The 16048-nt window shown below is 39.2% G+C and overlaps 1 protein-coding gene across 3 annotated transcripts in view; it reads left to right on the forward strand.

Annotated features, from left to right (window-relative positions):
• trps1 (trichorhinophalangeal syndrome I) overlaps positions 1–16048 on the forward strand; it is a 176849-nt gene that overhangs the window by 65369 nt on the left and 95432 nt on the right. For 2 of the 3 annotated variants that reach the window (XM_041808723.1, XM_041808724.1), the window contains exons 3-4: positions 11630–12340; positions 12604–12719. In XM_041808723.1, the coding sequence (XP_041664657.1) occupies positions 11630–12340; positions 12604–12719 (827 nt within the window). The remainder of the gene's footprint in view (positions 1–11629; positions 12341–12603; positions 12720–16048) is intronic. The other variant, XM_041808725.1, reaches the window with a different exon arrangement.

Below are 16048 nucleotides of genomic sequence, written 5' to 3' on the forward strand. Positions count from 1 at the left end.
GAGTGACAAGACAAGTAGTGGGCATGCAGCAAGCAGGAGCTGTCGTAGTTCATGAAGGCTGGAGCTTTTTGGTGGATAAAACTCATACCGAGGCCGGTAGGGTGCAGTGCAAAAGCAAGGAAGCCTTCAGTGTGGTTCTTTGCTCCTCTTTTATTAAAGAAATGCTGTCCGGATTTGATAAAAACTGTTGCTACAGCTTCACTCGCAGTAGTGATTGATATTGGCTTGCAGTACATCTAAACTCTGCCCATAAGTATCGCAAAATCATGCTGGAGCAGGTTTGAAGAAGAGCGAAAACATCTTCACTGCCAAGAAAAGCTTTCAGTGCAGCTTTTTGCTCTTGTTTTATAAAAGATGTGGCCCAGTTTGGATAAAGCTGTAGCCTGAGCTACATCCAGGCTATTTGCTACATTTTCAGCCATTGTCTACACCATCTTACTGTACAACTAAACCCCACCCGTGACTACTGTGAACTCATGCCAAGGCAGGATGGGAGAAGAGTGAAAACATCTTTTCCCTCATGAGAAGCTTTCGGTGTGGTTATTTGCTTTTTTTTTTAAATTAAAGAAATATGTCCCAGGTCTGATAAAACTGCAGCTATACTGTAGCTACATTCAAGCTAATAGCTACACTGAAGGCAGTCATTACTATCAGCTTCCAGTACAAGAAAAGTGTGCCATTGATCTCCTCAAATAATGCTGATTGGTCTGATCCGTTCTCAGGCCAGGCACAGTCATTTTAGTTTGGAGCTTTGCAGCATGGATCTGCCTGATGATGGACATGGAATCTGGACAATCCATCTGCTTTGCAAGCTTAACTCTGAAAATTTCAAGAAAGTTCCAACAATGCGTGTGTGATAAGGGCTTTTGCTATGTCTGCCTTAATTTTCTTGAAGAAAAGAAACAGTAATGTATGTAAAATCTTTGATTATATGCAGCACTACAAGTCAGGGAAATTGCAGTATGTAAATTTGCTCAATTCTGTGACAGTCTGTGAGAATGATGATGCTTCTGTCATTTTGCTAAACCTGTTAAGGACTCAAGTGACTGCAGCAGCAGCAACAAGATCTCGCATAACATAAGGAAATAACCCTGGAGAATTAATGTATCTGCAGCATAAGATGTTCAGGAATAAAACCACAGAAAAAACAGCTTCTCCTGCTGAAAAACTGAATATAGTACATTTGAAGGACTGTCAGTTTTGTCTGCATTTGAAAACTGTCTGAGTGAAAAAACTAAAATGAAATAAAATGGCTACCTTTGCCTAAATGCCGACACATAAACCATATCACACATTAAGTGTCACAGCCTGAGCTTGTCCCATTTTTAAACAACATTTCTCAACAATGTTTAATGATTAGATGTCTTATCTGTCAGCACAGTGATTGAAGCGTCTTGTGCTATCAACGCCAGCGACAGACACATCAAGGTTCGTGTGAGGATACCCCAGAAGTTAGGAAATCAAGAAATAAAGATTGGAGATGAGACAGCAACAGGGAGGAAGTAGGGAAATGTAGCGAGAGATAAATTGGGAGAGCTAGAAGAAAGATGGACAGATAGGGAGAGGAGGTGTGTGTGTTAGAAAGAGAGAGAGATTAGTAGCAGCTCCAGAGTGAAGGAGCTGAAACAGAGAGAGGGAGTCTCAGAACGGGAAGGAGAGCTATTGAAATGTGAACCTCTGATTAAGTTTGACATTTAAGATGACATATTTTGCATGCTGTTACCCCATTACAAATGAGTCCTACACTCTGCAGGAGCAGCTCCATTTGTGTGTCTTTGGGTGTGTGTGATTTGCTTGATCTGTGGCAGGAATGATTGGGCCCCTGCTTCACAACAGATGAAGTGTTTGTGTGTAAAAAGTCTTCTGGCATTGATTAGGGGCCTCGCAGGCAACTGAAAGCTTTTAGTCTTAAAATGGCAGGTGGACTAGCTGTGATTTTACCTTCTTCTGATTCTCCCTAAACCCCTTCCTCCCCCCTCATCCCTATTTCCAATTAGACTCCCGCCTCTGCAAAATCAATTCCAAGCTGGTCCCGGTCCCAAAAAAAGCAGACATGCTCCCACCAGCCAACCTTTTTCCTTGTCTTTTTGACCCAACTGAGCTCCCATCCAAGCACAACAGCAGCTTGCACTTGTGGCCAATTCCTATTATTATCCCGCCGCTCTAAATAGTCTCGGTTTCACGCACTGATCTGTTTTGTCTGTGTGGGTACTCACGTGACTGCTTTCATTAATATTGTCTTCAGCTGCTTCCATTCAGCCGGCGCGTAACCTGCAGCTACAAGCCATTTCAGCGTGACTACCATTTTGTGCATCATTGGACCCTCTAGAAGTAACAATCTGTGACATTCTTACATAAATAAATGGCTGCTGAGTGATGCAGCACAGTCATGAAAGCTTTAACAGTCGCTGTCTGCCAGATCCCTCTAAGAAATCCTTTTAAAGGACAGGAAGTGATGCTTTTTAGGTGTCTGGATGCAACTAGGGATTTTATTTTTGAGAGAAAAATAATATCAGAAACTATGGCTGAACATTAAAATGCACATTTATGTTTTAATTTGTTGTTTTTGTGGAAAATAATCACACATTAAAGGTGGGACAAACTCTGATTTGTTAATATACCATCATCTTAACTTGTGTGGTATAATTGTTGTTCCACTGGTGCCAAATATCTATAATTTAACAAAACAAAATGCAGCACTCTAAACAGATCTCTCTGCCAAATTGACTCACATTGTCAATACTTCAGTGTGAAATGAAGTTAATTGGCCAGATGAATAAAATAGTTAAGAGAAGACAGTGGGATATAGTCAGTGAAAAGAAGTTAAAGGATGAGGTGCAATAAGACCGATCATATATTTATTTTTGAGATAGATATTGGCCAATAATTATCAGCTAATCAGAGTATCTTCAACATCAGTTGTTGCTGAGTCTCTGAATTATAACACTGCCTTAGATGGGCTGATTATTACATATCATTATCTTAAAGTTATTTTGTCATATCTAAATATCTAAGGGTGCAGAGTAACTAATTTCATTCACTCAAATTACTGTGATTGAAATTTTTTTTTTTGGTTACTTTTGAAGTACATTTTGAAGACAGTAATTTTACTTTAACTTTAGTTTCAACCGAGTAACTGTACTTTTACTTAGAATAATACTCTTGTGGGGCTTTTCCACTATGGCTTTTGGCTGTGCCGTGCCAAACCAAGCCATGCTGATTTGCATTTCCATAACGAGTTTGGCCGCGCTGAGCCACGCTGAGCCGTGCTCAAAGCAGGCCGGCCCCACCTTCAAGCGCGCCGCGCTGACGTCGAAGCGCTTCTCAAGGTCTGATTTGCTGGGGGGATTCACCCCCTCTGCTACTGATAACCCCTCCGTGATCAATTTTCAACCCACGGGGAGACGGGGGAGAAACGTTTGATCCCTGCCTCTGCTCCAGCTGTCCGTAACTCTGTTTCAGCGGCGTTAGCATTCACTGTATGACTTCAATATTTGACACATGACCAAAACTTGAGATTTTTGTGCATTCTGTCGTTGGATAATTGCCCATGGCTTCTCACACGAGTGAGGGAGGAGGTGCAAATCAAGGAATACACCTTTTTCTGCACCTACTAATAACCAAAGTTTGACCCTGTCCCCTTAAAGACAATTCTAGACTTTCAAAAAATAAAATGCAGGAGATGTTTGAAACATTTAATACATGACAGAGTCTGTCTTTAATTCATTAACTGGCGCTAGTAAAGCATGCCGTTCTCACTGCCCAATCCAAAAATATGATTGTGTTCATTTACTGCTCTTTAGAGACCCATAAATCAATAACAAGGAGATTATTCTTTAACTTATGTGCAGGAAAAATCCTCTCCTTTTGGTGATAAGCGTGAACTATTGTTTGTTTACTAATCGCAGGATAAGGGGGAGAGAGATCGAGGGAGAGAAAGATAAAAGAGCAGCTTGCAGCGCTGTCGGTGTACAGTTTGATTTTAGCTTTAACCCCATGTAAAGTCATTCAGATCAGAAGTTTTCTATCATGCCCTTGGGCAGATGTGTTTTATATGTGTTTAGTTGTGTTTAGATGTTCCCTGCTGTACAGTGATCCATGCTGGGGTTTCTTTGCTCATGTTTCTGGTTTTGACGTGAGACACATTTGCAACATGAGTGAAGTTATACACTGAGCTAGAGTTCCCGTCCACGACTTTATGTGCTCCTAAAGGTTGCATAGTGGGTAATCTTCATCAGTGTGTATTGCCATTCTATACTGTTGACTTTCTGCTTTGTTCTTGCCAGAGGAGACAAACCTTACCTCATATTTTCAACAGTTACTGCAGCTCTGTCATACTGTAAAATATTAAAAACACACTTTCAAAAGTGTTTTTTTTGGTTTAACTGTTTGAAGTGTGGGGCAATATAGACACTTTTAAAATGTTAAATTTAACTCTATATAAGTTTAATTAACAATGTCATTTTTTCTGTATTTTCTAATTTATTATAGAAGTGTAACTTTACCCAAACAACCTAGTTGGAGCTCTAATCTTTTGTTGTTATTGCAATAAGGAAAGATCATATTTTACTGTACAACTCCATAGTAGCTACTCAGTAGTTACAGTAAAATTCAAACCAAATACTTATGACTTTGACTTGAATAGATTTATAGACCAGTAATTTAACTTTTATTTAAGTAAGTGTACTTTTACTGGAGTACAATAGTTGTGGTCTTTATCCACCTCTGTCTAAATTACCCTGCAGTTCACACACAGAATAAGTGTTCAACACCTTGATAAATCAGAGTTTCCCACCCTGTTTCTTTTTTTTCCTTTTCCTTTTTATTTGTATTTAATCACCATCCGTGTACATGTGAGACATCCAGCTTGTCCCTCTTGTAACTGCCACTGATTTAGGTGTATTGTCTCATGTTAAAATCAAATTCTTTCAACATGTTTCTGCAGCTTCTCGCATTATCATCCCGTACCCTAACCCTGACCCTGCAATCGGGGATGATAGTTATGACATGCTACCTCATCAGTAGGTCTTATACTAGTAGGCCCGCCTTCACACATTCAGCTCTATATTGGAATAACAGGTGAAACATTTCAAAAGGCAAGTGATGTTATTTGAGCATCTTTGTACAACATACTGCTGACAAATCTGTAAAAGTACGGAAACAGGAAATGCAATGTATAGAATGAGGCAGGGAAGTGTCATTTTTTAGAAACACTGGATTGTTTCAGTTTCTGTCACACAATTATGTTGAACATTGCTGGCTCCAGGCTTTCAAATGAAAAAAAGTTAGTGCATTTCCATGGGTTTATAATGACGGAATGTCTTAGATCGTTGGTTGGGCTCAAGGGGGGAATAAAAGTTGAAGATGTGATGGACAATAGGGCAATTTTTCTGAACCAGGAGATCAAGCTATTAATTCAGGACACCATTCAGATTGCAGTCAGTTATAGGTGCCAGTAGTTACCTCTGATACTTTGTCAAAGTTGATGGATGTTAAGGTGTTAATGTTGCCATTTATCATACTACCAAACCTGAGCATCATTTCATCAACACTTAAACGGCACAAATACACAGTACTGATGCAACTTTACTGAAGAGAATACACTCTACAGAGAGTAATTCCACATTTTCTGGATGTTGCATTCAGATTTGATTTGAATAAGAAGTGTAAGGAGTAGCTGCTCCTATTATGTCCCTCTTCATTTCATCGACTTACAGAATTGTTCAGTTGGTAAAATTTAAACTCTCTTCAGAGATAAGAAAAAGATGACACGTACATGTTTCTTTCCTTTTCCTGCACTCCCTTGCTTTTCTGCTATATCTGTCTATTCATGCCCCCAGTCAATCCTTCTTTTCTGTTTTCAACAAAGAAAATATATTATTTCTCTCTTCTTCCCTTTCGTCAAGACTCCTGTCCTTCCTCTCTCTAGTCCTTCTCCAAGTGTACCAAAACTTCTCTAAATCCAAGACTCACCGATGATATTATGAATAAGCTGGAGAGGGCATGAATAGAAGCTTGATAAGAAACTAGGGACAGATGATGTGGAGCAGGAAGTGTAGGGACAAATTCAGGGAGAATGAGGCAGAATGACGCAGATCAAGAAATTAAAAAGAAAAGCTTGAGTGAGATCTCCGTGTGATGAGACCTTGCCTTTAGCATTATTTCCTCACATGCTGCACATTAATCTTTTGTTTATGAAAGAGGGGAATGCCAAGTGCAGCTGTCCCACGGGGAGGGGAAGAGCTGAGATATCAGAAGGCTGCAGAAATGAGGAGTTGTGTAAAGAAGAATCCATAAAAATGACCTATCATGTGCATGGTTAGCTTAGAGTCACCAGGTTCAAATGTAAATATCTTGTTTCTTTGATGCCTTATGGTAAGGTGTGGGCATCGACATTCTCAGCTTTTAGTGTTCATGAATCATAAATGTTTAATTAGGCTACTTGATATGTGCTATGAAGTTATACCCCAAGTTCTAAACAGTTGAATACCAAGGCTCATGAGAATGAGTACTAATATGATTCTAAGAAAATCACAAAGTTGGTGGGGAAAAAAGTTAATGACAAGGGTTGGGACTGAATATTTACACAGGAAAAAAACCATCCTCCTGATTGTAATGATACAAACCGCAGCTACAGATTACAGTAGCTGGGTTTCCATTACACTTGGAAATGCGCAAAATCATAATCGCGCAATAAAAAAACTGGTAATGGAAACACCTGAATTTCGAAAAAAAACCTAAAATATCGCCAAAAAGTTTTTACGCTATCATGAGGAGGTTTTTCAGGCATTTTGATATAGAAATATATCGCAAAAGTGCAATGGAAACACTTTTTCCACATTTACAAGTCACGGGACGTGACGTACGATGTCACATGACCAGTCACTCCGAGACAACATGGCGCGGTACGTGTACACAGAAGAAGAGACGAGACTTTTCTTAACATCATGCTTCTATCCTTACGCATGGCTTTTGCCATACATACGGACTTTACCTCTGAAAAATTATCCGTTGCCTTCAAAATTTTCAAGGCAACCGCCATAGATGTAACCAAAACCAACAGGTTTTGAGCGTCAAACTTCCCTGCAGCGGATTCACGCGAGATGAGATTTTCCGAGAATTGCAAGGCCTATGCCCAAAACTCACTTAAATGGAAACACATTCAAAGCGCAATTGTACTTAATCGAAATTTAAGAAATATCACTTTTATTTTGCGAAAAAATGTAATGGAAACCCAGCTACTTTAAACAGATTTACGTGCCAATTCAACTCAATATTACAACTTTGTGGGTCTTTTAGTGGCATTTTTGACATGAAGGAGGATAATGTGAACTGGAAAAAAAATGGCAAAAGAAGACTTGGTGTCTTTTCTTCTCATATCTAAGATCTGCTGATCCCTCACATAGAAAAATGTGATGGAATGCTTCCAACACTAACGTCGATTTTAACCGTTTTCACTCAAAAATTCAATGTAATAGACCTTGAAACACATACTCTTACCAAAAGACCTTTGGTATGATCCATCAAGGATGCAAATGATCAGTAATGCATTAGTTGATACTGGTCTGTCATAGTAAATGCATGAATGTGTGCTAATAAAGGTTCACAATAACTGCTATTTTTTTTTTTTTTAGTTTTAAGCCTTATCGTGCCTTTCAGCACACTGGTGTTAAGTTGCTAAAACATCTCCCTGCAGCCACAGTGATGTAAGATAAATACACCACTGCTCCGTAATGTCTCATTAAAACTCACAGAAAGATCAGTGGACAAGTCAAAAGTTATTTAAAAAATGTACTTTTTTTACTGTTCCCTTATTTCCTTTCAATCCATAACAAGTTCCTTTTCCTGTTACGTTCATGTCATAATCTTTGAAGTGTTACTCTTTGATATCTCACTATCCATACCAGCAGCGGTGTCTTTACCAACATCAATACCAGTATTGGCACTGGGACAACTAAAGTTAAACATCTACTGAACTGTATAACGCTCAAACAATATATTATGTTATTGATTACTTAGTGGTCAAATAATTCAATAGAATGTGATAGCTGTCTTTGGTTTTGTCTTTTCTTTTTTTTTTTTTTAATGGAAATTGAAAGATGTGATCTAAGTCTTAAGGTAAACATGGCTGATGATTTAAGATCGTTATTCAGCTGTAGACAGGAAACTTGAATTGATGATAGTAACTGATGCAACAGAGAGAAATGTGAAAAAATAACTGGTTAGATTCAGTGGCCCAAAGCATGCATGAAAACACCCGTAAGGGTAACACATTAGAAACTCTCCACTATCGTACTCTTACTTTGGCCCTCAGTCTAATCTACAAGAGCAACCCTGTCTGTTCATCTTTCAGCAGATGTCTAGGGGTGATTATTGGCAATTTGAGATAAAAGCCTTGCTGGTATTGGGACTAATTGTACTTGATGGAAATGATTAACTGTCACATTTATCCTCAGTGTAGTACTGAGGCCTTGGTGGTGTTTAGGGTCTAATTGTAGCTAGTAGCAGTAGTTGTTATGCGGTATGTTGTGGTGGGGTGTACCTAATTGTAGTTGATAGTAATGGTTCCAGCCTGTGTATACAGCCTGAGGCGGACAAAGGCTGAGCTGCGAGACGGACACAAACTGATACAGCTTAACACACCACACCTCTTGACCACATCCTGAAGGCAGAAGTAGAGCACCAGAAGAACACAAATGAATACATGATACCAAAGTAAATAAATAGTCTAAACAATTTTACACTCACTGACATCACTGATAATTTTCTTATCATCACTTGGATTAACTTTTTGAGTCAACATGGAAACCTTACTGGGCAGATGGAAACACAGTCGGGTCAGTCATTGCTTCTTAGGCCGGGATTTCAGCTTCATTGCATTACCACAACGATCTGTAGTTTTCCACTGTGTGTGTGTGTGTGTGTGTGTGTGTGTGTGTGTGTGAGAGAGAGGGAGAGAGAAAGAGCGAATGATGAATTCTGACTGGGTGTGGTGAACATCAGATGAGATTTTCCTCTGCTCCCTGCGCTCACTCACTCACTCTCCCTCTCAGACACACACACATGCAGGCACACATGCAGCGAGTGCCAGGGCTGGTCTAGGCGTGGGCCTTTACAGACATAGATTGCGTTATTTTAATAGTTGTAGGGTAAAGGATGGCGGGAAGAAAAAAATCTGAAAGTCCTTATAAAGTGATTAAAAAAAACTATATTTTAGGTTTGATAAATGACAGGCAATTGTGTTATGAACCACAGGGCAAATTTCGGTCATCAAAAACATCTCTAAGTTTATAAAATTAAGCTTCAAAATCAGGAACAATGAGATGGTAAAATCTGTAAAATCTAGGGGGCTGTGGGCGTGTCAGTTTAACAAGCTGAAGCCACGCCCACTTACGAGAAAAAGGATTTCTCAGATTCGAAAAAAAAATCTATCTGCTGTGCTGCTATGTTACAATGTGATTTTTAAAAACACCAGAGGAACAATCACATTTATGCCATTACAGCAAACAGATATGAGCTAAAAATTCTCAGTTTCATTTTCTCATCCTGTATGTAACTTTTCAAGTATTCCTAATATCTCATTTTCAGAGTTATGTGAAGTTATGTCTCTCCTGTTTTTGAGACGTCTTTGTTATGTAACTGCTGCTGAAAATACTCCATTTCCTGATGTCGCTCTTCAAAATGAAATTCTTAAATGATGATTAGCATCGGAGGCTTTTATTGTGATAGACTTGGCAGGAACAGAACATGTCTATCATCAGATACTTTACCAAACTTTAGCACTGTGGCGCTAACAGACAGGAGGATTGGACTGTGGCTGCTTTGAGAGAGACAAAGCTACAGCCTATGGTGAACTATGGTCAGAGCGCAGCTGCCTGGCTCTGTACCAGATCAGAGAGACAAAAGCTGGGGATTGAATTTACTGTTTTCTGGCACAAATCTCTTGTTGTGATACTTTTAATGACCTGTAAGCCACTGTGGCTTAAAGATTTGGGGAAATTTACCCCACAATGAACAAAAGCCCAGCATGAAGCTGGTCACACAGTGTTATCACATGTTCACAGCAACCTTATTACAAATATCTAGTGTGTTAAGATGCAAATTTTGGAATTCACCTTACAAGGACAAGAGAAAATTGGATTTAGCAAACAATTTTTACATGTTTCATCTCTTTTTGTGTGGTATATTTTCACTTTTCCTCCATATTTAATAAATTAGAGCACATGGATGTCAAAATATGGTTCTTTTTAATATGTTTGTGTGTCTGAATTGGTTGTTTATTGTCATCTAATCATCTGTTTTCAACTACATCCCCTTTTTCTTCTCTTCTTTCTTCAGAAGTCGATTCTCTCACGCATTAACTGTTTGCTATCAGTAAATAACAATAAGCCTTTATCTCACACCAGTTAATCACAGTGTCGCACGCATTACACACATCATCAAATATGCATTCCTTACACATCCACATTCTGCGCCTTGTACTGCATTGATCTAAAAGTGATCGGAACTGGCGTCTATCAGGCGTCTGTTGGGTTTGTCTGTGTTTATTACCAAACACGCACACAGGCAAACAAACACAGCGCATGGGTCAATGGGTTGACTGTGTTTACGACCGAATATGAGCTGAACAACCACAAATACACACACATAAACTCGGAAAAGCACATGCACTCTGAATCTCTCTGTCATGACTGTTGCGAACAGAGCGACCACAATTGTTCTCTTTTCAAACAAAAGAAACATTATGGTTTAACATAAAACACATGCGTGGTTATTTGATGGCTTTGTACAGTGATTATGAGGAGGGGGGTGTGGGGGGGGAGTAGGGAGCGACAGAGAGAGGGGAGAGAGGGCAGGATCAGAGGGGAAACATTTATGATGGAATTACTGAAATTATTGTAGCAATTATTCTTGCATGTGAAAGAGGAAAATAGAGAAAATATGAGTAAAATGCAAGAAAAATGCACCTTGTTGGAAGCATCAGTGAGGTATTCCATACTAATTAATAATATCTGTAGTTTTTGGGGGGGGTTAGGATGCTTCATAAGAAACAAGAAAAGGAGAAATTTGCAGGAAAAAAGTGAAAGAGATTCAACTTATGTCTGTTGCCTTCGTCATCCATCTCTCTGATACGGGTTGCGGGGTTTGATGTGGTCGTCTGTCGTCCGCCCCCCCCCCCCCCAAACCCAACCCTCCCAGCCTCTCTGATATGGTTTGAGTTTTGATGTGGTCATGTGTTGAAGATTCTCACGGCTGGTTTCCATAATGATAAAAAGATTCACTCCCTGGCAAAAGCCGAAAAAAAATCAGCAAAAAAATTGTACTTAAGGATGCAAGGACTGTCCCGTTACACACAGGCACAGCCTTGAGAAATGTCTCCCAGCTGAAATGTTTCTGATTTGTCGGGGCTGTTTTTTCTTTGACGAGGTTTGTGGTTGTGGAGCGTCACTGATTTTAGTGTTCAAAGAAGTTTGTATATTGAATCAAAGCTTTTCTGTACGCATACATCATTGTAAGAAGATGAGATTTGTGAGTCTGCGTGCCTCTTTTATCTGTTTGTGCTTTTTTTTCAGGATTCTAAAAATCTGAAGCTGAAAATGAACTTTTTCTCTTATTTTGCTCCTTTCAGAGATGGTGAGGAAGAAGAATCCCCCTATCCGCAGTGTCGGAGGTGAGGAGGAGGAGGAAGAAGAGGGGAGAAGGCCAACAGGAGGAGAAGAGGAAGACGAAGGAGAGGAGGAGGGAAGAGTTGGTGCAGAAGCTGAACGAATAAACCGCCCCTCTGAACCGGAATCCTCTGACCGGATCAGAGGAGACGAGGAGCAGGAAGAGGAGGAAAGTGAGTGTGTGTCCTCATCTGTCTCCCCCTCCTCTGTTAGTGATCGCTACGGCAACGAGGACAGAGCGGGGAGGAGAGGAGGGGGGAGAAGAGGTAAAGAAGGCGGAGCGGCGTTGACAGACAGACCTGAGAGCCAGTCGGAGGCCGAGGATGGGGAGAGAGGAGTAGAAGAGGGAGAGAGGAGAGAGAAGGACAGAGGGGAGGCAGATAACATCCCTGCTCCTCTCCTCTCTGCTCCCCACCTCCTTCTCCTCCGCAGACAGGAAGGAGGGGAGGAGTCCACGACGGACACCCCTCCCCTTTCCTGCAGCCCCTCTCCTAAACTTCAGGACTTCAAGTGCAACGTGTGCGGTTACGGTTACTACGGCAACGACCCAGCCGACCTGGTGAAGCACTTTAGGAAGTATCACCTGGGTCTGCACAATCGCACACGGCAGGACGCTGCCCTCGACACGCACATACTGGCCCTGCACAACATGGCCCCCCAACACACACCTCTGGGTAACTCCTGCTCTCTGCTTTAACTTTATTATCATGTAAAATGGTGAAAAAAGTTTTTGAGGTCATTGAAAAAGCCAAATCCTCTGAAACTGTAGTTTTATAGACTTTGTTTTTCAGCATGTACAGGGAGCAACATATTTGACAACATCTTTTTTCTTCCCTTAAGTCTGACATGTCAGTGTTTCTGTGCCTCTGGCAACTTGACCACTGTTTGTTTTTCTGCCTCTACAACTCCAACCTTTCTCTTGTATTTCTTTTCCCAGATGCACAGACGGGACAGGGGCAGAGGAACCAAGCCAAAGAGTCAGGGAAGACAAGATCAGACTTCCACAATCAGCAACACAGGACAGTGATGATGAACGGCACATATGACGTACAGGTAATGACTTAAGACCCTAATTCAAGTAGATTTTAGGCACTGGGTTGGTTCATTTGGTAGAGCAGGCTGCCCATGAACAGAGGCTTCAGTCCAGGATGCACTGGTCTCCTCAGGTCCTGATGCTATTAGGTGCATGCAACCTCCCCAATTTTCTGTCTTTGACATGCATAGCTGTCCTATCAAATTTATAGCTCTCACATGATATCCCACACTCATAGAACTGCCTCCTGGTGGGCAAGAAAGACTCCCAACTGTGATACCATAGAGTTTGGCTTGGGCTTACCATGCATGTGTGGAAAGAATCAGCATATCTTTGACTTTGTACAGGTTTTGCACGTTAAGGATGTTTTGATTGAATAGTTGAAATAGTGTGATAGCTGTTTGATTGAAAATGCTATTATAAATACGCAAAATTCTAAAGTTTAAAATGCATAAATATTATAATTAAGTCTAAAAACAGCAGGGAAATTTCAATCATCCTGGTGGTGGTCTAAGGGCAAAGTTTTACCACTACAGCACATATGCTAGCATGTAAACATCACATCAACGTCATAGATACCTTTTTTTTTTTATCCTGAGGGAAATTTAAGGTATCCAGCAGCAGCCCCCCGATATTTACCAAAACAAAGACACACAGAAGTGAAAGTCTTACCAAATTAACCAAATTAAAAATATACTCAAATCTAAGATTAAAAATCCAATCATAACCAAAAGTTAAATAGAACAATTTAAAACAGAAAATTAAAAAGTCTTTGCAGAAGATCAAAAATGAACCAATGTACACTATGCAAAAACTTATTTTAGCCCCTACAAGATCAGAAACTGCAAAAAGTTACTGCAGAGTAAAACAGTGTTTCTTAAAGAAAACAAATAAGTTTAAAGGCTACAAGCCCTTGTTAGGTAGTGTAGCTAGTGTAGGCAAGTCTGTGTGCATTGATAGTATGATTGCATGATGTGCAAATGGTGCAAGAATGCTGACTGGAAATAAACATTAGTGTAAAATATGCAAGGATGTTGGCAGATTTACAGGTTGAGGTTAAAAAGATAATTCAAGATAGTTGATAAGTTCACGTGTGCATTTGAAGCGAGGCATCTTACCACAGAGAGCCTTCTTATTTTTTGAGTTTTAATTGTTTTTATTAAAGGATACATATTTTACCCCTTTAAGACAAGTTTATATTGTTCTCAGAGGTCCCCAAAACATGATTGACATGATGATCGAGGACAGGCCAGGGACACATATTTGTGTTAGAAAAGCTTGAAAAAGTGATTTTTGCATAATATATCCCCTTTAATTTTGCTTTTTATTCTTCTTATTTGAGTTGCATAGTTAAATAGTGTCCTGGGTGCTGTATAAAGGTCCTAAGTGACAAAATGGTAGTTCAATGGTATCTGCTACCATCCATGTGAATGAAAGCTCTGATTACAGAAAGTCCCACAAATAATCTAAATATACATGAATAGATATGACTTAAGTGATTATACTAAACCTTTCAGTTAAAAAGAAATTTTACAAAAAAGAATTATAGACGAAATGAATAAACATGAGCTCTTTATCATTTTTGTTTGCCAGGACTGGAATAATCAAAGTGTTTAAATGGTGAAACTCACTTAAAGACTCACTAAATCTTTAGATTATGCTGTTCTGGGAGCCTGTACCCTTTACAGTATCTACTTTATTAGATTCAGTCTATTTAACAAACCGCCCTCCTATCACTCCATTTAGGTCAGTCACAGTCCTTTTTTTAATTTTATCTTCTGACATTTTCCTGTGGGAGAAACATGAGGTCACTTACAAGCTGCAAACATCTTTAAGAGTTTACGGTCCAGTGAAGGCAAAAGAACATTCAACCTTCACAAGAAATGAAGATAATTTAGCAGAATGATTTGACCACACTGATAAGTCAGGTCCACACAGATTTTCTCTCATTTCCAGCAGGTTTACATCTACTCAAAGAAATGCAAGAGTTACCAGGATTTCTTTGAACACACACTCACTCAAGATACACACATGCAGACAGATTTGTCAGTGTTGTCTTTATAATTTGAGAGGGTAAGAAGCTGATTCAACAAAGCTAATGTTAGGTAAAATGCAAGCCCAGTCTTCCTTTTATATTTTTTTTGTGAATTTTAGTTGTTTGAATATTTTAATAACATTGAGCTTTCTTTCTTGTGTTCTACCATCCAGAAAACCACATTTCTTCATGCTTACTTAATAAGTAATAGATTATATTATGCATAATTTATAAATATAAAGATTATTATATGTACTTATTTAAAGATCAGACATTATAAGTTGTTGCAGTATGTTTGAGATCTGCAGATGCTGATACATCTGCTTTTGCATAAGCTGTAGGATTTAGCATCTGCTCGTCATTATTAACAAAGAAGCTGCTGTGTTCAACATTTAACATAAAGCAACAGGACAGGGCTTATCAGAAAGGTTTTAAACAATCAATATCAGTTAGAAATTTGATCTAAAACAGGAGACACATTGATTCAGTTAAAGCTCATTCTGAGCAGCACTTGTTGTCATAAATCTGTAAATCTGGGCCCATAACAGAACCAGCTAATTTATAGAGTCTGACAATCTGCAACTGATTTACGTGTATGTGTGTGTGTGTTTGAATTTGGACAGTGAGGTATTCTATTGCACGATATAAAATTTTATTGACTGACAGTTGAATAGACACAGAGGGGGCCGAGTAGAGCACCTGGCAGACAGGCTGCATGTGTAAATGTGTAAAGAGTGCTCAGTCTGCTTTACAGATCATTCACAGGCAATGCATATGCAAGAATACTCATGCACAGCATGCATCATTGTCTTTGTGTTTAAAAGGATTGCTAATAAATGCATATCCTGGGCTAATCCCTCCTGATCAGCACTTAGTTTGTAAAAGATTTAACCGAGCTTCTTGGAGCTGCTTCACGTATAAATTACAGAAAAAGAGACACAAAGCGATTATGATTCAGATGATATTTATAATTCCTTCTTTAAATTAATGCTGTACAAATGCCTAGGTAAAAATAACTATAGAGCAAAACATAGCACCTTGCAAAATTAGATGTAATTTATTATAATGGTCAAATAGTAATATAAAGATATAAATAAAACAGAGTGCTAAATTAGACACAGATTTATCTGAAACAATTTTTAAAAAATGCCACAAAATATGTGCACATGAATTTGATTGTTTTGTTTTCTTAAAGGGCCACCATGTATTTGAATACCAGTTTTAAATTATGAGATTTTCCAATGTTGTGTTAATTTTTTTAATAGATTTGTGATTTTGTATGGCTGCTGTCTCATCCAGGTCTGTCCTGTTGAA

Source organism: Cheilinus undulatus, linkage group 16, assembly GCF_018320785.1.
Source record: "Cheilinus undulatus linkage group 16, ASM1832078v1, whole genome shotgun sequence".
Lineage (NCBI taxonomy): Eukaryota > Metazoa > Chordata > Actinopteri > Labriformes > Labridae > Cheilinus > Cheilinus undulatus.